Source organism: Orcinus orca, chromosome 10 (assembly GCF_937001465.1).
Source record: "Orcinus orca chromosome 10, mOrcOrc1.1, whole genome shotgun sequence".
Taxonomy (NCBI): domain Eukaryota; kingdom Metazoa; phylum Chordata; class Mammalia; order Artiodactyla; family Delphinidae; genus Orcinus; species Orcinus orca.
This window is the reverse complement of record NC_064568.1, coordinates 71,182,074-71,208,026: the sequence shown is the minus strand read 5'-3', so window position 1 is coordinate 71,208,026 and position 25,953 is coordinate 71,182,074. Positions and strand designations below refer to the sequence as shown.

At 39.9% G+C, this 25,953-nt stretch overlaps 1 protein-coding gene across 1 annotated transcript in view; it reads left to right on the top strand.

Moving 5' to 3' along the window:
* KIF6 (kinesin family member 6) overlaps positions 1-25,953 on the top strand; it is a 393,945-nt gene that overhangs the window by 141,803 nt on the left and 226,189 nt on the right. The window contains exons 8-10 of the mRNA XM_033424088.2: positions 7,031-7,174; positions 8,100-8,186; positions 12,323-12,426. Coding sequence (XP_033279979.2) covers positions 7,031-7,174; positions 8,100-8,186; positions 12,323-12,426 — 335 coding nt within the window. The remainder of the gene's footprint in view (positions 1-7,030; positions 7,175-8,099; positions 8,187-12,322; positions 12,427-25,953) is intronic.

Below are 25,953 nucleotides of genomic sequence, written 5' to 3'. Positions count from 1 at the left end.
TTTAAAGCTGCATAATGAACCCTTTTGAGAATGATGTTGTCCTGACATTAAATGCTTTCTAATGGTCAAGCTGGCTGAAAAAGAAGATTGAGAGAAACCTAAGGGAACTTTCTGTGAACAAGGCACACACAAATAGGCTCTGACCAAATGAATCCCAGTAATGCAACACCCAGAGATTAAGGCCTGCATGGTGTTCAGATCACTTTAGTGTTTCTGACGATAGTCAGCATTCCTGAACTCTTTCTTGTTCACATATTACATACTATTTTTACTTAACAGATCTTTTTACTTTATAGGACATTTATGTAACATTGATATGAAAGTATAATGGACTATATTCAAAGTGCTTTATTTCAAATATACCTACTTGTTTCAGAGTCTTCACTATCATTTAATTCCCATTTTATCCATCCATCATACGAAATTATATTTATATTTGTTAGTTGAATCAAAATTTCCACCAATTGTAATCACTCAAGAAAAACATTCTGCTCCTTATCTTTTCTTTTTCTTCATTCTACACAACCTTTGCAAGCTGTTACTTGTCATTAAAACTATTCCTCTCCCTACATTTCTTCTCTTCAAAATTCTGGTAACATCAGCCTCATGTGAGCAGTCTTGGTGGCTATGTGGCATTTGATTTTCTATATAGCTAGCTTATTTATTTAACAGATACTTATAAGGAGCAGTAATGTGCTGAGGACTGTGCTGGGCCCTGGACCACAGCGCTGAATGAAATAGAAACAGCCCCTGCCCCGAAGGTCTCATGGTCCAGTGGAGGGAGACATGCACTGAATAAGTATTCATTAAGTACGTGGCTGTAATCCCGATGGGAGACTGCAGAGCAAGTCCAAGGGGCGAGGAGAGTGTGGGGGATTGGACTTAGACTGAGGAAGGGAGAGTTAATGAAAGTTCTCTCAGGACTGATGTTAAGCAGAGATCTGAGGAATGTGTAGGAGTGAGCCCAGCCAGGATGGGGTCAGGGCATGTCAGGCAGTGAGAACTGGGAGTCTGTCAGCCCTTAGCTCCATCTGCGCGATGGATTCACCCAGGGTCTCAGTGACATTCACGTGTCATTGACCTTTGGCTATCCGAATGTAACTTACCTGTTTCATAGATGCCCACTGCATCACTGCAGCCGTTAGCTCTTTACACTGCTGTACAAGGGTCTTCATGGAGGTTATGGCATAAAATAATGGAGAGAGGAGGAGAAGGAGAAGATCAGTATGAGAGGAAAGAAGAACATAAATATGGAAGACTGCAGTGTGTGGACATGAGTATGTGAGATTGAGTAAAGCTAGGAGCAGCTGCTAGAGAAAAAGTTGTGGATAGTAGAGAAATATTGGAATTTTACACAGAAAGACATAAGTGAGAGGGAACCAAAGAGTACCTAGGAAGGAGAATAGTAAAAAAAGTGAGCAGATACTGTTGATGAAATAACAGAATTCAAGGACTTTTATAAACTTTTTTTTTTTTTTTTTGCGGTACGCGGGCCTCTCACTGTTGTGGCCGCTCCCGCCACGGAGCACAGGCTCCGGACGCGCAGGCTCAGTGGCCATGGCTCACGGGCCCAGCCGCTCCATGGCATGTGGGATCTTCCCGGACCGGGGCACGAACCCGTGTCCCCTGCATCGGCAGGCAGACTCTCAACCACTGCGCCACCAGGGAAGCCCAACATATTTTCTTTATGAAGTACTTTATTATGGGCCTTTGAGACTGGAAGTATAACACAGTTTAGTTTAAATAGCTTCATTCATTCATTCACTCATTCATTCAACAAATTGTGATTGAGTGTCCACTGGGTGCTACAAGTTACGTTAGGCAATGGGGATCGATGTATAATTGAGAAAGCCTGTGCTACCGTGTCATCCAGTGAAAGAGCAAAGCATACAAACAAATACTTAGAATGCAGTAAGATAAATGCTGTAATAGAAATTCATGTAGATGTCCATAATATAATCAAACTGAGACATCTTCTCTGTCTCAGTTTGAATATATAAGATGGAGATGGACTAGGAAAAGACAGTTTGGTAGCCTTTCTTCCATGAATTAGCCCACATTAGGGTTATAGAAATTCCATGCGAATTGTAATGGCCCTCTGGCCATAATTGTGAGACCCTACACCTGCTCACAGGGCACAGCCGTTCTGAGTTGAATGCACCTTATTGTGCTCAGAAGCAAATAAATTTCTATTGGCCAGAGTACTGTTGGTTTTGGAGTTTTCCTTGTGTATGTAGTACTTTTTCCAAAGAGTCTCCTCAAAAACATTTCAAGCCACAATAACAGGGTACATCTTGACCCGAGAAATCGAGTCCATGGAGGAAAAGGAAAGGACCATGCATACTTGTTCCAGCCATAAGCCTCACGGAGTGCTCCTTGGGTGACCCCGGGTCTTTGTCAGCCCAAATGTTAAGTGAGAATCCACTGGGAGCAGAGAGTGTTTGCTCTCTCCTTCTCCGGAAATCAGAATCAGGGTCACCCCAGCCAGTTATCCAACATGAGTGGGACTTTTTCAGAGTGTTACTTTCCACTTGGCTTCCACTGAATGTGTTGCGTTCAGGAGAAAAAATTGGTGGTGCGGTGCTAGTTGTAACTCTCCAAATTGTTGTTAGTTCTCAGGGGATAATCTTCCATGGACATCTGAGTTCTTTAAAAGAAATTCTCTTTAATGAATGAAGTAGTAAACTGAGTTATTGATTTCAGGCATAGTTTCTCAGTACGTGGAGATACTATTAAGTGTAATGTGGGGTTCCACCCTTTGTTGCTTAAAGAATGTCTTCAGGAACGTGTTATTGTATTTGTACATGAAATCCAAAATGGAAGTAGACACTAAAAAAATCCAGGTTGTATGAACACCTCCTCACCCTGTGCCATTCAGATCATTTGGTTTCTGCCCAGTGTAGAGAACCCAAAGCAGCACCACGAAGAATAATTTACTTCTGCCTCTCTCTCAAATACTGGCCATTTCTAAGTCACTCTGAAGATCCGTTTCTGTCCAAGGGGTCTGGGCTTATTATGGTATTCCTAAAGTCCTCTAGAGCTGGGAGGGTACCTGCTCAGGACTCGCTTGTAAAGAAATGGCCTAGGACTTCCCTGGTGGTGCAGTGGTTAAGAATCCACCTGCCAGTGCAGGGAACACGGGTTCGTGCCCCGGTCCGGGAAGATCCCACATGCCGCGGAGCAACTAAGCCCGTGCGCCACAGCTACTGAGCCTGCCCTCTAGAGCCCGTGAGCCACAACTACTGAAGCCTGCATGCCTAGAGCCCATGCTCCGCAACAAGAGAAGCCACCGCAATGAGAAGCATGCGCACCGCAACGAAGAGTAGCCCCCCCTCACCGCAACTAGAGAAAAGCCCGTGCACAGCAACGAAGACCCAACACAGCCAAAAAAAAAAGGAAAAAGAAATGGCCTAGAACTGCATTTATTGTGCTACAAGTCTTCAAAGTGATCGGGTCCACCATATTTCTCACTTTCTTCCCAGTTACATTGAAGCTTAGTTCTCCCAAATCTCGTTCACTACTAATGACCCTCCCACTGCCTTCCTAAGTAAAACTAATTAATCCAATCACTCATTTATTCATATTCGTTTAACAAAAAAGTGTTGAGCATATGTTGTATTAATCAGATTTTTTAGCTGCAAATTGGGAAATTGATTCTAGCTAATTTAAGCAGCATAGAGTTTATTAAACATAAAGAATCTCAAGAAAAATTAGAAAACTGGGCTTGAGTACTACCCAGCTAGGAGCAGAACAACCAAGATACACTTCTTTTTTTTCTCAAGATCTTTTTGATGTGGACCATCTTTTAAAGTCTTTATTGAATTTGTTCCAGTATTGCTTCTGTTTTATGTGTTTGGTGTTTTTGGCCGTGAGCCATGTGGGATCTTAGCTCCCCGACCAGGGATCAAACCCTCACTCCCTGCATTGGAAGGCGAAGTCTTAACCACTGGACCACTGGGAAAGTCCCAGCCAAGAGACACTTCTAATCACACCACTGAACTGCTCTGTAAAATGCCACTGTTATCCCCACTGGGCACTTAGGACATTAAGTCCTAGATTCCAGAAACTTCCCTGTAGCTGCCTCAAAAAAACCAGTTGCCTTTGCCACCCACCTACAAATGCGGTCTTCCTCCTTATGACCACCACCTCTCATCACTCACCTCCAATCCCACACAGGGTGTTTGCTTGATGGAGCTAGGTCTCATGCAGACCGTGAGCTGTAAGAGAGACTAGGAAATGTAATTTTGCAGGAAGCAGAAGTAGTATGAGGACTATCATGAGAGCTGAGGGAGACAACTCCGTTTCTGCCACATGTACCGGGTGCCGGGTGCTGTTCTTGGCAGTGGCGATGGAGCCACGAGCAAGAGAAACAAAGTCCTTTGTTTCTGCCTTGTGGAGCAGAAACTCTCGTAGGGAAGCAGGTAACAAACAAGTAAATAAATAAAATTTCCAATAGTGGTGAGTACCAGAAGAAAAATAAAATAGAGTTAAAGCCTGGATATCGGGGTGTTACTTTTGATAGGGGGTTCAGGGAAAGCCCTTGTGAGGAAATAAAACTTGAGCAAAGATTTGATTGATGAGAAGCAGGATGCTGTAAGAAAATCTGGGGCAAGAGCATCCTAGGTAAAAGAAACAAGGTCAAAGGCTGCGATGTGGGGCTAAGCTTGGCATGGTGAAGCAACAGCAAGGCCAGTGTGGGCCACGAAAGCACCGTAGGAGATGAGGTTGGATAGGTAGACAGGAACCAGATCACACAGGGGTTGGGTCATTATACCAAGTGCATCGGGAGGTTGTAAGCAGGGCAGTGACTTGATGTAACTTACATTTTTGTAAAGGTTTCTCTGCCTGCCATGCAGAGAGGAGACCATGGATGGGCAAAAGGAGAAACAAGGAGACTGATTCAGAGCCTTGAGAGCAGTTATCCAAGGAAGGGAAAATGGTGCCTCGAACTGGAGCGGTGGTAAATGAGGTGGGAAAAAGTGATCCAATTCTGGATATGTTTTGTAGATAAACCTAATGGAAATTGGATGTTGGAGGTGAGAGGAATTCAGGAACGTTGCCTCGGGTTTTGGACTGAGCCACTTGGTGGATGGTGGTACTATCAATAATGATGGGTAAAGCCTGAGAAAGAATCAGGCTTGGGGGCAGAGGGGAGAGACAGTCAGGAACAGACATCCAGGTGGAGATGCAAAGTTGCCTCAGGGATAGTAGCTCAGGGAAGAGGTTGAGGCTGATGCTGTAAATTGGGGAGACATTCGCATAGGATATGGATGTATTTAAAGCCAGGGGATTGGATGAGATTACACAGAGAGACAGTGTAGATAAGATAGAGGAGAGGATCCGGGACTGAGCCTTGGAGCACTTCAACAGATATAATTTGGGAAGAAGAAAAGCAAGTATTCATTATCTAGTTTTTAAGGAAAGATAAAACCCAGAAAAGTGTGATGTCCTGATTACCAAGTGACTAAAGCATTTCCTGAAGGAGGCAATGAATACCTATGTTGATGCCTTACTCAAATCAGAGGTCTAGTAAGAGAGCAGTCCGTGCTTTTGGTTCAGGGGGGTTGCTGATGACCTTGGCAAGAGCCAACTTAGTTTAGTGCTGTTGTGGGCTTGCAGAATGGGAGTGATTCCGGTGAGAGAGAGAAATTAATGCAAAGAGAGGGGTTAATTATAGGAGCGAAGTAGGTAAGAGGAGAAGAGGGAGGGGACACAGGGCTGGACTTGGGCAGGAGCAGGACAGTAACCACAGGAAGAGTGGAATGTGTGGGGGATTGAGGGACGGGGCAGGTAGACCGCTTACACCTAGAAGAAGAGTGTGTGGCCATCGGCTCAGACTGAAGGTGGAGAGAGGAGGCTGGGTAGATGTTTGAAACAAGAGGATAAGGTGCGAAGGCCCATTTCTGAGCGTGGAAAAGTGGTTTTTGAGAGAATCTCACAGGATTTCTGGTTTATAGTAAAACCTGTGGTCATTAGCTTAAAGCAAGACCAGTGGTATCGTTACATGATTTTGCTAAAAACGGCCTTCAAAAACAAGGTTCCCATCTTATTTTGTAAACTAAAGGAGTAGAAAAAGTTCTGATGATGGGAATTACACAGCTGGGAAGAGGGAAGACTAGAACAATGGCAGGTGTTGGAAGTATTTTCAGGAGCCACGGCCTTGTGATGCCCCTGAAGTCACATGTCACATCTGTGGATGACTTACTCCTGATGCTTTGCAGTGGGCGTCCTGGCACTGGATTCATCTTCCCCAGAAAACCCTGAACCCCTGGTGGCTCCCCTTGGGGACAGCCCACAGCAGCCCTTCATCCATCTCCCATCCATCCATCTACCACCTTCCTACTAAGTACGTAAAACTGCTAAGGAGCAAGATGAGCAGGCTCTAGTTGAACCAAGGTGCACTTCCCCCATCACTTACAGTGAAAGCAAACACACATATACAGCACTTATTATGGGCTAGTTCTACTCAAAGTAATTTGCACATTTTAACTCTTCTAATCATCCCAACTACTCATAGGTAGATACTGTCTTTTCCCAGTTTTACAGATGAGGAGACTGAGGCAGAGATGGTGAGTGGCATGCCCTGGTATGGCTAGAATCTGGACCTGGACAATCTGGCCCCAGAATCTAGGGTCTGTTGCCTCTTGTGGTTCTTATTTATTGTTCTGCCTCTTTTACCTTGAAGATGAGGCATGCAGACCAATTTTGGTAGGATTTTTAAAAATCTGGCATGATTTCCTCTTGAGTTTTTATATAAATTTCTCAGTGACTGAAAACAGAATAAAAATGTATCCAATTCTGCACAAGTTATATCATCTATCCAAAAATGACAGGGTTCATCATGGTATGTTTTTACTATATTTGCTTCATTCCATCTTCACTGTTACTGTACTGAATATTTTAAGATATTTATTCTGAGCCCAAGTTTTGGGGGTCACTGCATTTTGTATCCTTGTTGCCGTCGCAGCTCAGTTTGTCCGGTGTGCATTTTCTGCTAAGTTAACGCTGTTCTTTTTCCCCTCCACCACAGGTCATCATTGCCCTCTCAGAAAAGCACCGCTCACACATTCCATATCGGAACTCCATGATGACCAGTGTCCTGAGAGACAGCCTGGGAGGGAACTGCATGACGACCATGATTGCCACCCTCTCTTTAGAGAAAAGGAATATCGACGTATGTTGCTTCTTCTTTCTGGAGATCTCAGTCTGAGTTTTTATGCTAGTTTGTGAGACGGAGTTGAGGGTCCTGGGTGGGTTTCCGTCTTTTCAACTGGGTTAGGGTATGCCTTCAGAGGTGAAGACCCACCAGAGTTCATAGCTTTGGGTTATTTGCCAGAATTGTAATTCCCCCAATTTGAGAACTGACTTCACATAGCACGGGATGGTTTGCAGAAAACCTCATACACAAATTTTGGAAGACCTGCCAGAGACGTGAGGGAGGAGACCCATCGGCTTCTCCTGATCCGTTTTGCTCCTGATTGCTTAGGCGCCTTGGAGACATCTCCAAGGTATGTCCCTAGACGTGCCCCTGGGCACAGCACCCAGGACGCCTTGGCAGGGTTTGGCTGCCAAATGGCTCTCCTGGGTTGCTTTAGAGCCAGCTGATGTTTCATGCATTTCAGTTTAATGTTTGGGACTCAGACTTTCTCTAAGAGAGGAAAACAGGAAGCTGCAGGGTGCCTCCCCAAACAAGGCCAAGCCCCAAGTGCATTGTAAGATGCCTTGAAAAGCCTCTCTTTTGCGCCTGTTAAAAATATTTATTTTTTACCCTTTGATGCTTATGGATTGTGGTACCTGCTATGATTCTGGTCTGTGTATGTGGTTCTGGTTTGACAAATCAGTAGTTGAAAAGCACATACCAGTTGTCACTTAGGACCTCAGGATCTTCCACACTTTGGGCATCCGTCATTATATTAAGCCCAAACAAAATTTTAATGAAAAAGAATGTTCCAGGGAAAGCCAAGACTTCCTAATTTGGAAGCATGTTTCCTCGTTGTGTTTTATGCACATCACTCTAGGTGTACACGTTTTTCCTGTGAACAGAAATTGTTTTATCTCTCTATGCCATAACACTTTAAGGACTTATCTTGCTTTCTTAGGAATCTATATCTACCTGTAGATTTGCACAACGAGTGGCACTCATAAAGAATGAAGCTATTCTTAATGAAGAAATCGATCCCAGATTGGTAAGCAACTTTTAACTATGTTAAAAAAAATCAAAGTATATCAAAGATTAGTTAAATTTTGGGAGACACTCACTCTCCGTAACCAGGCAATGTTCTAGATACTGGAAACGTGTTAAATCATTTAATTCTCACAACAACCTCATGAGTAGATGCCGTCTCTTCCTCTACTTTACAGATGACAAAACTGAAACGCAGAAATATTTAGTGATCTGATCTGAGTAACAGTGCTGATTGGTAGCAGAGCAGGATTCAGACACAGACAGTCTGACGCCAGGGCCTGTGCTCTACCTACAGCCCCCTTTACTCCATCAGTTAGGGGCACAGTGAGTCCTGGGGATATACACAGAATCATACACAGTTATATTTGTAGGCAGGTCGTAGCCTTTCAAAAAAAAAAAGCTTAACTTTCTAAAGACAATAATTATAGACCATCTTTTATAAAAGCTTATCGAGAAAAAGAAGTCCTAATGGTTATTAAATAGAATAGTATTTTGCATGACTGTTCTGTTACTTATTCTAGAGATTTTTAAAAGTTAATAGTTGGTTTGATCCATGGAAAAATGGCCAAGCCTCTAGTTTTATAAAAATGAATTCTTCTTTATCAAAGTTCTTTTTTTAAAGGAAAAATATTTGCAAGTTACATGATTCAGCTACTCATTATAAATGCAGATATTTTTTCTTTTCTCTATTTTGTTAGTCTTCAAATAAAATACAACAAGGAATTAACTCCTGTCAACATTGGAAATGTTGAAATAAAATATTTCAGTTTTGTAAAACTCCAAAATTAAGATTATATTACTTTGCAAATCAGTCACCTTTAAAAAATTTTTTTTTTTCTCTAGAAAATAAGCTGGTGTAAGCTTAGTGGTATGCATTATAAAAAAGATGTGAAATCTTACCAACAGTGCTTCATTTACAAATTTCTCAAATTCCAAACAAGAAAATCTCAAGTTCACTGTTACCCATATTAATTACTTCCTCTTGAGTGTTTGCCCTTCCTTCCCTGAAATCATTCCATTGAAGGGTAGAGGAAAAGAAGGACAAAAGAATAATGGGGCTGACTGTTTTGTCCTACTTGCCTCAGGGAGCGCGAGCTCCCCTGACAGCATTCTCTTCTGGAGAAACCAGTGGGTGAGGCAGGATCCCTTTCCAGTCCAGTCCCTGGTCAGCACCACAGGGTACCTCCACTGGAAAAAGGAGACACAATTCAAAGGCCTAAGTCAAATGGAACTGAACTCCTAGGATGAATTCTTCTGCTGTTCCTACCCTGCCAGCAGCCCTGTAATATTACTGTGCAGAATGAGAAAGATAGGAATGTACTATTAGCCTGAAGACAAAAATTACTTCATAACTGAAGGAAAATAAACATATTAGACATTGAGGTTATTTTTTCCCTTCAAATTTGGCTAGAGAGACTTTTCTTTGAAGGAACTTGAGGAATTTGAACAAAGATGAACATTATCGTGTGTTAGATGTAAGTCTGTGAGAGATTTAAAGAAATGACAAATCAGGAGTCAAAAACTAATAGCTAATTGAACAAATGTTGAGGTCTTCCTGGTGCAGAATTATCTGGTAATTGACAAGTGTTGTTTCCTCATCTCCTTTATAATTGCTTCTAAAAACTGATATTACTGTTCATTATTTTATGTACAGAGCTTTTCTGAAGCACAAGTGACAGTTGCAAAGTTGTCCTCAAAACCACCCAAAACACAACTGAATGGGAAAAATAAACACCAAATTTAGGGAAGACTCTATGGGATGGGCGTTCACAAGAGTCTGTAATGTTTTATTTCTTAAGTAGTAGGTACATGGTATTATTTATACCTTTTTGTATATCTGAAGTAGTTCATACTAAAAAGTAAAATCACATGAATTAAGGTGATTCATCACATTCACAATTAAAAGAAAAAATGAAATGATCACATCACTAGATGCAGAAAAAGTGTTTGATAACATTAAACATTCATCCATAGTTTGAAAAGACTCATCAAACTATGAATATAAGTGAACATCCTTAGAATGATTAAGGGTATCAACCAAAAACTACAGCAAACATTTTAAATTTGAAACGTTAGAAGGAATAAGACAAGAATGTCTTAAGCACTATACTTGGAGGTTCTTAGGAAAGAGACTTTTTTTTTAATTTATGAGGATTTGATAAGAAGAATACCTGTCATTACTTGTGAACAATTTGATTGCTCATATAGAATATCTAAGAGTGTTTAATAACAAGTAAACAGATAACCAAAATAATATTCAGAAAATTAATCCATTCATAAAAATGAATTGCCTTCCTATATATCAAAAGCCAATAATTAGAAAATGCAATTTTATAAAAATTCCATTTATAATAGTAACAAAAACTTTAAAATTATAGGAATAAAATCTAATTAAAGACATATACAGATTAGTATTGAAAGGAATCAGAAAGCTATACCATGTTCATGGATGTAATGATTCATAGCATTACTTTAATGTCTTATCAAATTAACCTTTTACTCAAATTTATTTCCAGTTAAAATTTGAGGAGGGCCTTTGGTAGAATTTTACAAGCCAAATCTAAAATTTATATGAAAGAGCAAATGATCAGGAATAGTGAAGTCTATTTTGGAAGAGAACAAGATGGAAGGGGCTTATTCTATCTAGATGCCCAAAATTTTTTAAGATATAGTAATTAAAACAGTGTAGTATTACCATACATATAGTCAAGTAGACAAATGTTTTTAACCAGTAGCCCAGAAAAAGACACAAGTTACATGTGGAAATATATAACACAATTATAATAGCAAATCTTGCATGGTTAGCCATAAAAAAATTAAAATTAGATCCATATCTCACACTTCCTACAAAATAAAATCAATCAACCTAAATGTAAAAAGCAAAACTTTAAAACTTTTATAAGAGCATATAGGAAAACATTGCTATGGCTTTAGGTAAAATAGATTTTCTTCAAGAAGACACAAATATAAAGCTCAAAACAAAAGAAGTTGATAATGAAATTATATTGAAATTTAAAACTTTCATTTAACAAAAAGAACACCACAGAGTGAAAAATATTACATAGATTGGGAGAAAACATGTGCATTGCATACAACTAACAAAGGGTTCACATCCCGAATATATAAAGAAACCTGCAAATTAATAAGGAAAAGAAAAACAACTCAACTGAAACATGGGCAAGATGGTGAATAAATAATTCACAGAAGAGGAAACCCAAACAGCCAGTATGCATACACAAAGATGATCGACCTCACTAATAATCATGAAAATACTAGTTCTAAATTAGAACTAGATAAGAGACCATTTTACACCCACCTAGATAGGAAAGATTAAAGTGTCTGGCAGTACTACATACAAAATGACAAAAATGTGGGGAAACAGGAACTTACATATATAGCTGCTGAGAATATGAATTTATGCATCCATTCTGAAGAGCAGTTTGGCAATATATAATGAGGGGGTGCACTCACTCTACCTCCACACAGTTCTAGGTGCACACTACAGGGAAACTGTCCCACACATGCCCAGAGACTTATAATGTTCACAGCAACACTCTTTGTAATCGCAAAAGTAAAACTCCTGAATGTCCCTCAACAGGAGACATAGATACGTAAATTGTGATACATTCCTTTACTGAAATACTATATGTCCATGAAAAGTCATGAACTAGAGCCACATGAGGCAATATAAATAATCTCAAAAACATAGTGTGAGGGGAAAAAAAAAGCAAGTTGCAGTTACATGCAGTATGGCAACATTTACATAAAGTGTAAGGCATGCAAGATGATATCATACATCGTTTACAGTCACATCTGTACATATGGAGTAAATGTATAAAACATGCAGGGAAATGCTACCCACTAAATGCAGGACAGCAATCACTCCAGGAAGGACAGAAGGGGAACAGGAATAAGGGATACCAGTTCCATCAGTAATGTTTTATTTGTTAAGAAAAATCCTAGAACTATTTTGACAAAATGTTAAGATTTAACAAAGCTGGGTGCTAAGTACAAGAGTGCCTTTTATATCATCCTCTGTACATTTTTGTTCATAATTTTAAAAGATGTATGGTTCTCTGTCACATAGTTCCCCTCAGTGAGGAGTTGACATTTACGCTCCTGCCTTGCCGTTTGCAGATGATTATACGCCTACAAAAGGAAATCCAGGAACTGAAGGATGAACTGGCCATTGTCACTGGGGAGCAGAGGACAGAGGCACTCACAGAAGCAGAGCTCCTTCAGTAAGACTGCAGACTTTTTCTTTTTCTTTAACCGTTCAAGTTTGTGTTAACTTCTTTGTTGGCCCTAATATTATGAATTCACCTCAAAGAACGAAGTTCTCCTGGGACGGTCTGAAATTGCATTTAGGCGCCAGTTAAGAGTGGCGGCTTTCCATGAAAAGCTGGATAAGGCTGGCAGGGTTTTTGCCTCCTCAGCTTTGAGGAAGTAAAGAACAGAGCATAGAGAGGATGGGACTATCCTTCTCATGCCAGCTGAAGAAAAGAGGTTGTATAATAGTCGTGCAGTTTTTAAATGTATACACCAAACACTCTTAAGCTGTGGATCTCAGATCTGAAAGGAATTCAAGAAACGTCCCTTGTATTAAACAGCATCTTGCTGCAAGCACCAATTTATCCCATGCCAAAGTAAGCTCTCTCCTTTAATAAATAGATGGTCCATATATTACAGTTCAAACACTCAAGATGGAAATGAAAGCAGGTATTCAGGGCTTCCTACAAGCGTGGCATCTTTCAGAGCCTTTAGATTTGCAGCCATATGGCATACCAGGGGCACAGCGTGGCTCTCATTCTCGCTCTGATCACGGGCCACAGTGGCGGGCTCTCTAGTTGCTTCTGTGCTGCTTATTAAGCACTGTGGAGTGATCATAACGGACTAGGCTTAGAAGGCACTGGTATTCTCTATTTCAGAATAACAAAGCTACACAAGATTTTTTTTTAAGGTTTTCTGTCATTTCACATAACCCTCTCTCAACAGAGAAAACGGTAACAGATGATGAAAGTATTTTCTTTAAACAAGCTCATGGCTCCCCCTGAAGGTAGGTGTGAAGCTTGAGAAGCCTTAGGCAAGGTTTCTGTTATACTCAAAGCCTTCCTCCTCTAGGATAGCACTTCCTGATTCTAGAACACTGTGTTTAATAATATGATAGGCCCCTAAGGCTTTCCTTACAAAACCGCTTTGTGGCATATATGCAATTAAGGTGAAATGTACTGCCAAATTTCACATTTTAGAGGATTTCATGTCACTCCTTGAAATAACTTGGGATATCTTAGATATTGAGAAACCCAAGTTTAAAATTCCTTTACTATGGTGCTCCCTTCCCCTCAGAGAAAGGACTTACCCAATATTATTTTTGAAGAAGTCTCTTCAGAACTTTGATCTTCAAATCAGAATCCAACCAGGAAAACAAAACCATTCTAGGCCTCTCAACAGCAGGAATTTAATATAGGAAATTTGTTGCCCAGGAGATGGTTCTATGAGGTGCTGTAGCACCCCAGAGATCAGAGCAGCAGGAGGAGGTCCTATGCCCCTAGGACTGGAGGGACATCGGTAGAAGGTTGTGTTACCAAGGCCAGAGACTAGTGCCAGCCAGCAGGAGCTGGACAAGATGAACGCTGCCCGACAGAATGGAAGCTGAGGCCTCTGGAGAGCCATGGGTGCTGTCGAGGCATCATCCCGGCAGGGAGGCCTGGCTTCTCCCTCACCTCCCCTTCCAGTCTCCACCAGTGCCTCCCACTGGCTGAACAACTTACCCAAAAGCCAGTTGTTCAAAGAGTCAGGGAGTGTAGTTTCCTGTGATGCAGAGTCAAACAAGGGAAAAGTGGAAATTGGATCTAAAAGCAAACAGGGAAATGACCAACATATCAAATAAGTAACAGTGTTTTCTCTAATTCCTGTGTACTCTATGTTGCTCAGAAGGCTCCGTTTAAGGGTAAGATTCTGAATGTTGTGGTTCAAAATGTCAGAATGTGCAAAAATATGCCGCAGGTTCCCTCCAGATTGGGGGGCTTTTAGAACTGATATAAAGAAACATCTGAATCTCTAGCCACACCCAAGAATAAGAAGTAAACTTAATAAGGGATTAGAAGCTTCAAGGAATTCCTGGGAGACTGAACAGTGGGATTGAGATGGGCAAGAGAAAAGGATAGACCAAGTCATGGTGCAGCACCACCAAGGTCCCATGTCTAGAAGTGGTGGCACCCTGGAGCAGGAGAGGGCTGGGAACAGCCACGGAGGGTTGGTAGAGCTCTTGTAGTGGGAGGAGTTTGTTCCTATGAACCCCTGTGTACTCCCTTCTTCCTTTCTCCCCGCAGTGTTTAGGTCAGTGTTTAGGATGGGGAAATAGGGAAGGACCCCAGGTAGCTGATGATGCCCAGGACAAAGAGGGACTGCATAAGCTCTAGAGACCAGCTGCTGTCTCCAGCTCTGCCCATCTCCTGTTCTCACTGAAAACAGTAGGGAGCACAGGCACCCACAGCTGCTTCAGTCCCTCACCTAAGACTGGCTACCCAAGCTGAGAGAGCTTAGAGTCTAGGAAATGTGAGCTCACAGTTGGGAGTGACTAGAAATATGAGGACAGCCAACATGGAAAAAGCCAAGAGCAAGCATTTACAGCTTGGAGGGCTTCAGAACTAAGCAAGAAAAGTGGAGATATAAAACATGGCATTCCATCCATGGAACAATAACAGGATCAAGAGGAGATCTTGAAAATGAAAAAAATGTACTTGTTGCCATTAAGAACTTAATGATGGCCAAATAGCAGAATGTAAACACAGAGGGGCAAATTAGTGAACCAGGAAAGTGGGGGCTAAGGGATTCTTCCAGAGTATAAGATAAAAGGGTAAAAAAAGAAAGTTTAAAGAAAAGAATCGTAGAGAATAGCTCTAGATTTGTCAACATGTAAGAAAACAGAATTTATGGAGAAGAAATAGAGATAATTTAGGGGAGCCAATAGTTAAAGAAAGAAAACCTATTTCTTGGAACTAAAAAAAAAAAAAAGAACAAAAAGACATAGGACTTCAGAATAAAAGGGTTACCATATGCTGAGTAGTATAATAATGTTGTAGAAAATTTTTAGAATGTCACCAGATAGAAAATAATCCTAAGAGTTATCCGAGAAGAAAATTATTAACAACCAAGAATCTGCTTTAGAGAAGACTTCTCATCAACAACTCTGGAAACAAGAACTTCTAGTGCTGAAACACAAAACAAAACAAAAAAGGACTATGAATGGAGATTTTTGTATCTAGCCAAATTAATATTCAAAGGTGAAGGTGAAGTAAAGCCACTTTTCAGACGTACAAGCTTTCAGACAGAAAATTTACCATGCTACATCCTCTCTTAAAGAGACTACCACAGACTATACTTTCACAAAAAGAAAAATTCTGTGAAGAATAAGAAACAATAATAAGCACATTTTGTTATAACTTCTTTATGATATTTAATATTGTATTATGTTTACATTACCTCTTTTACTAACTTGCCATTTATTATATAAACAGATGTTTCTATCTAAAAGTTACTGACAAGCAAATTTGCCAGTCACAGGAGTTTCGGGGTAGAATCATGAGAAATAAAATTGTGACAGCAGATTTAAAATACTGACAGATGGTTAGATTTTGGATTGGTTTCCTTTGATCCACAGATAACAAATATACAAATGTCAATTGGAACAGATTCTATACAGACAGTATGTAGGGTTGCCATTAGTTTTTCTGGACAATTGGTTCACTCATTAAATGTTTATTATTCATCTACTATTCACACAACTCTATCCTGGGCCCTGAAAGGAGCACAAAGATGAGCAAAACCTAGATCCAGCTCTCAATCGGTTCACAAGTTAGTGGCAGTGACAGACATGAGCACAAGTAATTATGATGCAACATATAAGTATTATGAGGAGAGATGAATAAAACATGAGACCGCAGAGATAGTGATGATTAATTTTGAGCTCAGGAATCATGTAAAATTAGTTTATGTGCTAGTAAGTGAACTTCAGCAATTTGCAATGAAGTCGCTTCTCTGCTGTCAGTATAAGAGCACTATATTGCATTACATCTCATTAATGGTTTCTGACCAGCAGCTGGGGAGAGCTCATGCTGCAAACTGCATTCACCCTGCCAAAGCCAAGCGTAGAATTTCACAATCCAGTAACCTTGGTGCTTGTTCATGCTGATGGTGAGGATTATTCAGAGAATGTGGTTTTTTGTTATTGTTTTTGTTATATTGTAGTTGCATTTATGTTTTGGCATAATTAGCTAGATCAATATTGGTACAACTTAAAATTCATCAGATTTAAGAGTGCTTTATCATGTTAAAGTAAAAGAGATAAGTTAAAATTTGCCCCTAATGTGGCTCTGGCATTTCATATCGTCTGTGCTTCTTTGTCTTCTGGGGCCCCTGGACATTTACTCAGGAATGTGAATGAGCTTCAGTCCTCCCATTGCGCCCAGACTCCCGGATGGCAAGGGTGGGAGGGAGATAGTAGTGTAGCAGAGAGGAAGAGTCCCACAGCTTGGCAGGACAGAGTGGCAGGAATGTTCTAGCCTTGTCTACTTGTCTGTGCTGCTGATTCCTGGGCTTATGCTGACTGGCATGGCATGAAGACATTCCTCTCAGGGATTCTGCGAAGGACATCAGAAAGCAGATATTTAATAGATAATATATTCTATGTAGTATGCATTGGACAGTTTGGAGATGTCTGTTAATACCTAGCCCTATCAAATTTTTTGAACTATTTCCCAGAATTTCAGTTCTTAATGTAAATATTTGTTGCATTGACTTGGATGCTTCAACTGAAGAGGATTTCAGATGTCAGCCTCCAGTTATTGGGATATTTTTAGTTTACATCTTTTTTTTTTTTTTTTTTTTTTTGCCTGTGTAAAATTTGAAAAGAGACAGCTGGATGGAGGCTGTATAGCCAAGTTAATGTTTATACAAAACTTCTTGGGTGAAGATTTAATTCTGATTGATTCTCTAAACACATATCTCGTTCTTCCTTTAAAAAAATCCCTTAGGCCTCTGGCTAGGATGGAAGCTTTGTTTCCTGGCCCAAGTCTAAATGAGTAGAATATTTTCTGCACAGCAACATTTTCTTTCTGAGACGGAACTGAATTGGATCTCATGGGCTCAAGTTTGCCCAAAGTAAATTTACAAGCATCTCGATCCTTTGCTTTTCTTTTCTATCTCCCGGCTTTATTGAGATATAATTGACATATAACATTGTGTAAGTTTAAAGAGTACAGTGTGATGATTTAATATAGGTATATATTGTGAAATAATTACCACGATAAGGTTAGTTAATGCCTCCATCACCTCACATAGTTACTTATGTAACTATGTGTTTCTGTGTGTGATGAGAACATTTAACATCTACCCTGTAGGCAGTTTTCAAGAATACAATACAGTATTGTTAACTATAGTCACCATGCTGTACATTAGGTCCTCAGAATGTATTCATCTTAAAACTGGAAGTTTGTACCCTTTGACCTCCATCTCCCTATTTCCCCTGCCCTCCAGCCCCTGGCAACCACTGATCTACTCTCTGAGTTCAACATTTAATTTTGTACACATAAGTAAGTTCATACAGTATTGGTCTGCCTCTAACTTATTTCCTTTAGTTAATTTTTATAAATCAGTTAATCCTTCAAACTGAATTTATTGAGTACCTACTGGATGCTAATCATTTTAATAGGTGTTTTGGGGGGGTTAGTCATATAGGATACAGCAAATAATTCCAAGGATTTACAGTTTTATTGGGAAAATAAGATATATGCACACACGCACATTTATACACACACATATGTATATATAAAACAGAGAATAAAAGAGTGTATTAGTGGAAAGAACAAATGGACACTGAGAATTGTAAAACCTTAATTATACTTTTAATTCTAATCATGTTAGTTTTTAATGGCTCTTTTATGTGTAAATGCTATCTTATGACTAAATGCTATCTATGCTCACTTTCAGCTCCATGTTTTTAAATCTAATATCAATTTATCACACATGGTTTAATACAGTATTTGCTCATAATCTATGATAATGAAAAGCTAAATCGTTATGTAGGAATGGGGGAAGCCATTGCAGATATCACTCACTGAGCAAGCCAAAGAAGCCTGAAAGGATGTCACGAGGAAAAAGGCACCATTCTCAGATGAAGCAGACCACATAAACAAAGCTACCTAGAGGGACTGAGCACAGTGTGTGTGTGTGGCAGGGGGAGGGGGGGTGATATTTGCCGAGGTTGCGGGTAGGGGAAGAAACTGTGAAAAAGAAACAAGAGGGGGGTATTAAGAGTGACTGAAATATTCTATATCATGATTTTAGTGGTGGTTACATAAGTATACACATTTGTCAAAAGTCATAGTACTACACACCTAGAAAGGGTAAATTTAAAATTTTACCATCTGTAAATTTAACCTCAACTAACCTGACTTTTAAAAAACTGGAGAAATTTGTATGATGAAACATAGAATTAAAAGACTAGTCATTAAACAAGCCAAAGCAAAATAAAACTGTACAATGAGGGATTTTCCTTTAAGTAAAATTTTGCTATAATTAGTTTAATAATAGCAACATATCTTTGATGACAAGCCCCTAAGCACACATATATTTTTACAATTAATGACTACATATACAAGTTGAGGAGAACTTCCTCAGTTTCCTGCTCTGCTGCCAAACCTGCACACCATCCTGCATCTGTACCCACCCTCTACTCCTTCTTGTTACAGTAGAGAAGGTGTCTCTTCCAGAGCCGACCTCACCAATTGTGCTCTCAACCCCAGTGCCTTCTGCCATGTCAGGGACCTCAACTCCCCTTCTATTTTTTTCTTTGTCTACAGCTTCTCTCTTTCTACTGGGCTCTTCTTATTAGTATTTGGGCTCAAGTTTCCCGTATTTGAAACAAAATGCTCCCCCTTGAGCAAACATCCCCCTCTACCTACTGTCACTTTCCTCTCCTGTAAGCTAAACGACTCCAAGAAGTTGCCTTCACTCACGGTCTCCCTTCCTTTCCACCCCACTCACTACACTACACACTCCAATCTGACTTTTGCCCCATTGATGGACCCCAGTGTAGATCAGTTTGATGGGCCTATGTCAGTCTTCATCTTCGGTGACCTCTCAGCAGCATTCAACATTTTTCACCACGCTCTCGCTGAAACTTTCTCTTCTCTTGTCTTCTTCCCATCTCCTGACTGCTGTTTGGCTTCTCGGGCCAGATTATCCTCCTTTCATGTGGGTATTCCTCAAGGCATTGTCATAAGACCTTCTCTTCTCTTTTTCTTTATGCTTTTTCCTAGATGATCTCTGCAACACCCACACGTCAGTTGCCATCCAGATGCTGATGACTCGTATTTATTTTACTCGTCCATATTTATTCTTCTCTGAATGCCCTGCTCATTGATCACATTGCCTACCTGACAGCTGGCCCTGAACTCAACATGCCCCGAGCTGAATTCTTTTCCATCTTTCTCCAGACCTGATCTCAGTCACTGGATCCCCCTCAGTCAATGTCTCTACAAGCCCTACAGTTGCCCAGGCCAGAAACTTAGAAGCTACCTGTGATTGTAATCATTTTCTCATCCGCCAAATCCAACCCATCTGGAAGTCCTGTTGACTCTGTCCTCAAAGCATGTCTTGACTTGGACCACTTCACACCACCTCTGCTGTTGTTATCCTCGCCCAAACCTCTGTCACCTTTTTTCTACTACTAAATTTGTATCATAATAGGTTTTTCCGCTCCCCTCTAAATCTTTTTCTGTGCAGCCAGAATATTCCTTTTTAAAAACACAGTCCTTACCATTTCATTCTTCTTGAAACTCCGCAGTGACTTCTGACTTCCTGTTGTTCCTGGGAAAACACCAAAATCCTGCATGTGGCCTACAACTGTCTGCCTGGTCTGACCCCTTACTGTGTTTTCAGCCACATTTCATATTCCTCTCCCCTTTGCTCCCTTTACTTCGACAGCACCGACCTTTCAGTGTTTAATTTCATCCTGTCTTCTAACCTGGGGCCATTGCATATGCAGTTGCTTCTGACTTCTGCCTGTGATGACATGCATAGGGACATGTACACACACACACACACACACACACACACACACACACATACGCGCATACATTGTTTTGTTTATTTTACTCATCCTTCAAACCTCAGTTTAAATTGTTCTTCCTCAAAGACATCTTCTCTGACTTGCAGCCCCAACTGAATCATGACTGTGCTGCACATTTTTGTATTTTCTGTGCTTTGCCTTCGGAGTACTTATCTCTGTTTACAGTCATGTACTTGTGGCATTGTTTGGTTGTTATCTGTGTCCCCACCATATGGAAAGGCCTTTGAAGGCAGGAGCCATGTCTGCTTTAAATGAATGTACACAGCACCTTTCTTTCTATCATTTTGTGACACACAATCAAAGAATGTGCAGTGAATAGTAATACAGCAAAGATTATGCATACGCTACATTAAACCCACAACGGGAAAAACTTCAGAGGTGTTTGACTGGCTCATGAGCACGTAATCACACAATTTAAGGTATTGAACGATGGAAATCCACCTGTGCAGGCAAGTGTTACCTGAAGGAAATGAGGCCCTAGTTTGATGTACATTTTACCAAACAGGAGATGACCTGGGGCTCTGGCCAGGGCAGCCTTCACTCCTGCTCTTTAGGAGTCCCCAAACTCCTCTTTGCTCTACTTACTCTCCTATTAGGGAATAATCCCATCCTTCCAGACTGAAACAGTCAGTAAAGCTGGGAGCTGTGCTGGAGTTGACCCTCAGGCTCTTAAACCATGTGCAAAACAGAGGGTAGGCCTTCACCTTTCATCCTTGGGGCTTGGCGCGATAGTTGGAAATAGTTATCTGATGGGATTTCTTTTAATACAATTAAATGATTTAAGACCAAATACAGTTTAAATATAGTTTAAAACCAAACACATTGTGTTATCAAACCCACAAACACAAAATTTGTTTCAAAAGGGCATATATGTACTAATAAAATCTTCATTGATATCCAAACTTTTATTTCAATGCAAATAAATATACCTAAAGGAAGAGACTTAAATCCCCATTTTTGCACCAAATAAATCTCACTTTGAAATAAAACTAATTTATACCTTTATTCATTATTTCTAGTAAATAAACACTGATTGAGTATTGTTGATACCATGTCAGGCACTGTGTTAGGAATCGGAAGCTCAGAGACAAACCAAAGGGTCCTGCAGGAGGCTGGCCATTGGAGAGAGAGGGGCAGATGACCAGACATACATGCTTAGTGATGGCGCTGAGCTGCTGTCATAGACACCCGGATCCAAGATGGGGAGGGCAAGCTGTTTTGCAAAGGACAGAGGACGGTGGAGGAAAGACTTTATAGAGGAAGTGACATACAGAAAACCCATCAGCACTTTCATCCTTTTAAAGTAAGCATTTAAAGGTGACTTCAGGAAAAGTCATTTCCACCATGTTTAACTTGCAGCTCAATTTTTTTTATTAGACTAGTCTAATAAAAGTTTAATTGGGTTCAGTTTCTCAATATGTTTGAACTGGATTAGAACCAAAAAACAGATTTCAACTATAGGTATAGTGGCTCTCCTGAACCTAAAATTTGATAAGTTGTTCCCAAAGATATGGGACAAAATAACTAAAATCAAGACCATCCCATATAATTTGAGATATACCATCATCATGATGATAAGTCTTGTCCTGTGACCCTCCGATTATTTTTGAAATGAGAGGAAGCAAGCAAAAAATAAATGATTCCCTTCAGTATTTGAGTTAATACAGTCCTAATGAGAATTACTGATAGATACCAAAGCAGTCTTTTAGGGAGAATCTCTTGTCAGTACTTAACTCTGGATCAATAATACTTTATCCTTTTTATATTTGGCTTATTGTCACTGGCCTCCAAAGTGATTTTATTTGTCAAACCACTGTTTAGAATGGTTTGTTTTCTTTTTTTAAAAAATAAGTTTCAGGTGTAGAACATTATAATCAATATCTGTATACACTACAAAGTGATCACCACAACTAGTCTAGCTACCATCCATCACCATGCAGTTGACACCCTTCACCTCTGGTAACCATTAATCTGATCTCTGTATCTATGGGGTTTTCTTTGTTTTATTTTGTGTGTTTGTTTTGTTTTTTTAGATTCCATATGTGAGTGAAAGCATATGGTATTTGTCTTTCTCTGTCTGACTTATTTTACTTAGCATAACACCTTCAAGGTCCATTCATGTCGTTGAAAATGTCAGGATTCCATTCCTTTCCATGGCTGAGTAGTATTCCATTGTGTATATATGTCACATCTTCTTTATCCATTCATCCACCAATGGGCATTTAGGTTGTTTTCATGTCTTGGCCCTTGTAAATAATGTTTCGATGAACATAGGGGTACATATATCTTTTCCAATGAGTGTTTCATGTTCTTCAGATAAATACCCAGAAGTGGTATGGCTGGGGCATATGATAGTTCTATTCTTAATTTTTTGAGGAATCTCCATACTGTTTGTCATAGTGGCTGTACCAATTTACAGTCCCACCAAAAGTGTACGTGTTCCCTTTTTTCCACATCCTTTCCAACATTTGTAATTCTTTGTCTTTTTGATAATAGCCATTCTAAGAGGTGTGAGATGGTGTGTCATTGTGGTTTTGATTTGTATTTCCCTAATAATTAGTGATGTGGGACATCTTTTCATGTGCCTGTTGGCCATCTGTATGTCTTTGTTGGAAAAATATCTATTCGGATCCTCTGCCCATTTTTTAATCAGGTTGTTTTTTGTTGTTGTTGAACCGTATGCGTTCTTTATATGTTTTTAATATTAACCCCTTATTGGATATATGATTTGCAAATATCTTCTCCCATTCAGTGGGTTGCCTTTTCATTTTGATGATGGTTTCCTTCATTGTGCAGAAGCTTTTTAGTTTGATGTAGTCCTATTTGTTTATTTTTACTTTTGTTTCCCTTGCCTTTGGAGTCAGATCCACAAAAATGTGGTGAAGACTGACATCAATGAGTTTACCACCTGTGTTTTCTTGTAGGAATTTTATGGTTTCGAGTCTTACACTCAAGTCTTTAATCCATTTTGAGTTAAATTTTGTGTATGGCGTAAGTCAGTGGTCTAGATTCATTCTTTTGCATATGGCTGTCCAATTTTCCCAGCATCATTTATTGAAAAGACTTTCTCCATTGTATGTTCTTTGCTCCTTTGTTATAAATTAATTGTCCATATATGTGTGACTTTTGATTCTGTTTCATTGATCTGTGTGTCTGTTTTTGTGCCAGTACCATACTGTTTCGATTACTATAACTTTGTAGTATAGTTTGAAATCCAAGTGGTTTTATTTGTCAAACCACTATTAAAAATACGTTTCAAAATCATGACTTATGCTGTGTACAAGTTCTATGATATGATGAGCTCTCCTGATTGTTCTTCCACTGTGGAGACAGAGAGGAGTAGATTTCAGGAAACAATGTTCCCTAAGGATAAGAGATTGAGATGGAGATAGGGATTGAGATGGGGAGAGGGAGAGGGACAGAAGTAGAGATAGAGAGGAGGTTGGAGAGACAGAGAAAGAGAGAGAGAAGCTTATACAGGAATCTGAACAATCTCTTGAAAATTATTTGAAATATGACTGAACGCTGTCCTACACCAGATTGTTCATTAAAAAATGAAAAATCTCAAGAAAGTTTGTGCCTAATTTCTCGTTATTATGGATGAAATTGTCCCAATGACAGTGATATTGACTACTGTGACTATCCAGAACCTCTTTCCAGGACCCAGTGGCCTCACATGGCCTGGCCCCTGGCAACCTCTGCAGCCTCATTCCCTCCCAAGCCTCTCCTCCTCACCATCCCTCCCCTGAAACACTCCTCCCTCACCTCATTACTCAAATGTCACATTATCAGAAAGACCTTCCCAGGCCACGTTATCTAAAATACACCTTCCCCTGTCACTCTTTATCTCCTTTATGCTGAGTTATTTTTCTTCATAGCAGCAACATCATGTTTAATGTTTCATTATCCGTTGTCTGTCTCTCCCTACTTCATGAGGACTGGGACTTCATCTGTGTTGTTTCCATGTACCTGGCCCATGGTAGACCCTCCAAAAATATTTGTTGAGTGAATTGGTGAGCACTCTGTCAGGGCCTCGGTTCCCTCTCTGGCTCCTTTCATGAGCCATTCATTTTCCATCTAGGACCTCTACTCAGAGCTGCCCAGGTGTTTGGTATGCACCAGGATCCTTAGAACCAGTCTGTGTGAACAGTAAGCACTTCCTGACATTTAGATTCAACACGCACTGGTTTGGTATCCACGGTGTGGATTTCATCTTATCAGTGTGAATGATGGAGGAAGTATCTGAAATATTCAGAATTTTGCCCACAGCTATTTTGTGAGCGTTGTCTGACTGAGATAAGGCAGAGAAAATTTATTTGAATGGACTGAGAGTCAAGAGACTTGAATTCTAATCTTGACTCTCCTTCTAATCGAAGGAGATCTTAACTGATCCCTCTACCTCAATCTTCTAATCTTTGCTGTGTGACCTTGGGCAAATTATATCATCTACATGTGTCTCAGTTACTCATCCATTGTGTGGGAATAATAACAGTACCCACTCACTGTGCTATTATGAGGATTGATAAAATAATTCATGCTATGCATTAAACACAATTATTATGATTATTATTATTACCTATGCTTCTTTGATACAACTTTTATTGCTGCTGAGGAATCTATTCACTTCAATTAGATATTTTGTCAGCCTCCTCTATTAGAAACAAAGGAACAGGGACTTCCCTGGTGGTCCAATGGGTGAGACTCCACACTCCCAATGCAGGGGGCCCAGGTTTGATCCCTGGTTAGGGAACTAGATCCCACATGCATGCCACAACAAAGAGCCTGCATGCTGCAAGTAAAGATCCTGCACGCTGCAGTGAAGATCCCACAAGCCACAACTAAGGCCTGGAGCAGCCAAAATAAATAAATATTTTTTAAAAAAAACTATTAAAAAAAAAAAAGAAAGAAAGGAGCAAACCATGTTTTAATGTCTCTCTTTAGCATATACACACACTTACACATTCATGTACAAAGAAAGAGGTAGTACCGGAAGGAAAAACCAGGAAAATGTTTTTAGAATTACTAGTGGTGGATTTGGGTTTGTTTTGTTTTGTTTTTAGTTCTTTTTACCTGGCTCTATTTCCTAAAATTTCTACAGAAAATTAAAGGTTGTTTTTAAAAGAATTCATGTCACTTACTGATTTTACACCTCCAAGTGGCAAAATAAAACTGTTTTTAGTTAATTAACAAACAGCAGAAAAAAATGCCCTTCTTCGTTAACTCCACTCTTACACTAAATTTCACAGTGGAATTAAAAACAAATGTTCTCTCTTGGCATATAGCAAATTATTGCATAACACACATAGTTGTTTCTGAGATCTAAATTACATCTGCTCCTGGAATTTTAACTTTAAATTAGTTTATAATATTTGTATTCATTTTTTGTATATTTGGGCTATAATATTGTGTATTATTAATCAGTCACTTCAGAGTGGTGCTTTTCTAATACAGTTGATATAAGACTGTATCTCTAAAGGGCTAAAGAAAACAAAAACTATAAATTGCCGGAATGGATTGTTCACAAAATGCTTCCAAATTGGAGTTGTTTGCTTTCCATCTTACTGTCCGCTTCCTTAACCATAACAGAGCTTCCCGTACCCCCCAAGTGTGAAAAATGCGCTAAGACCTTTAAGAT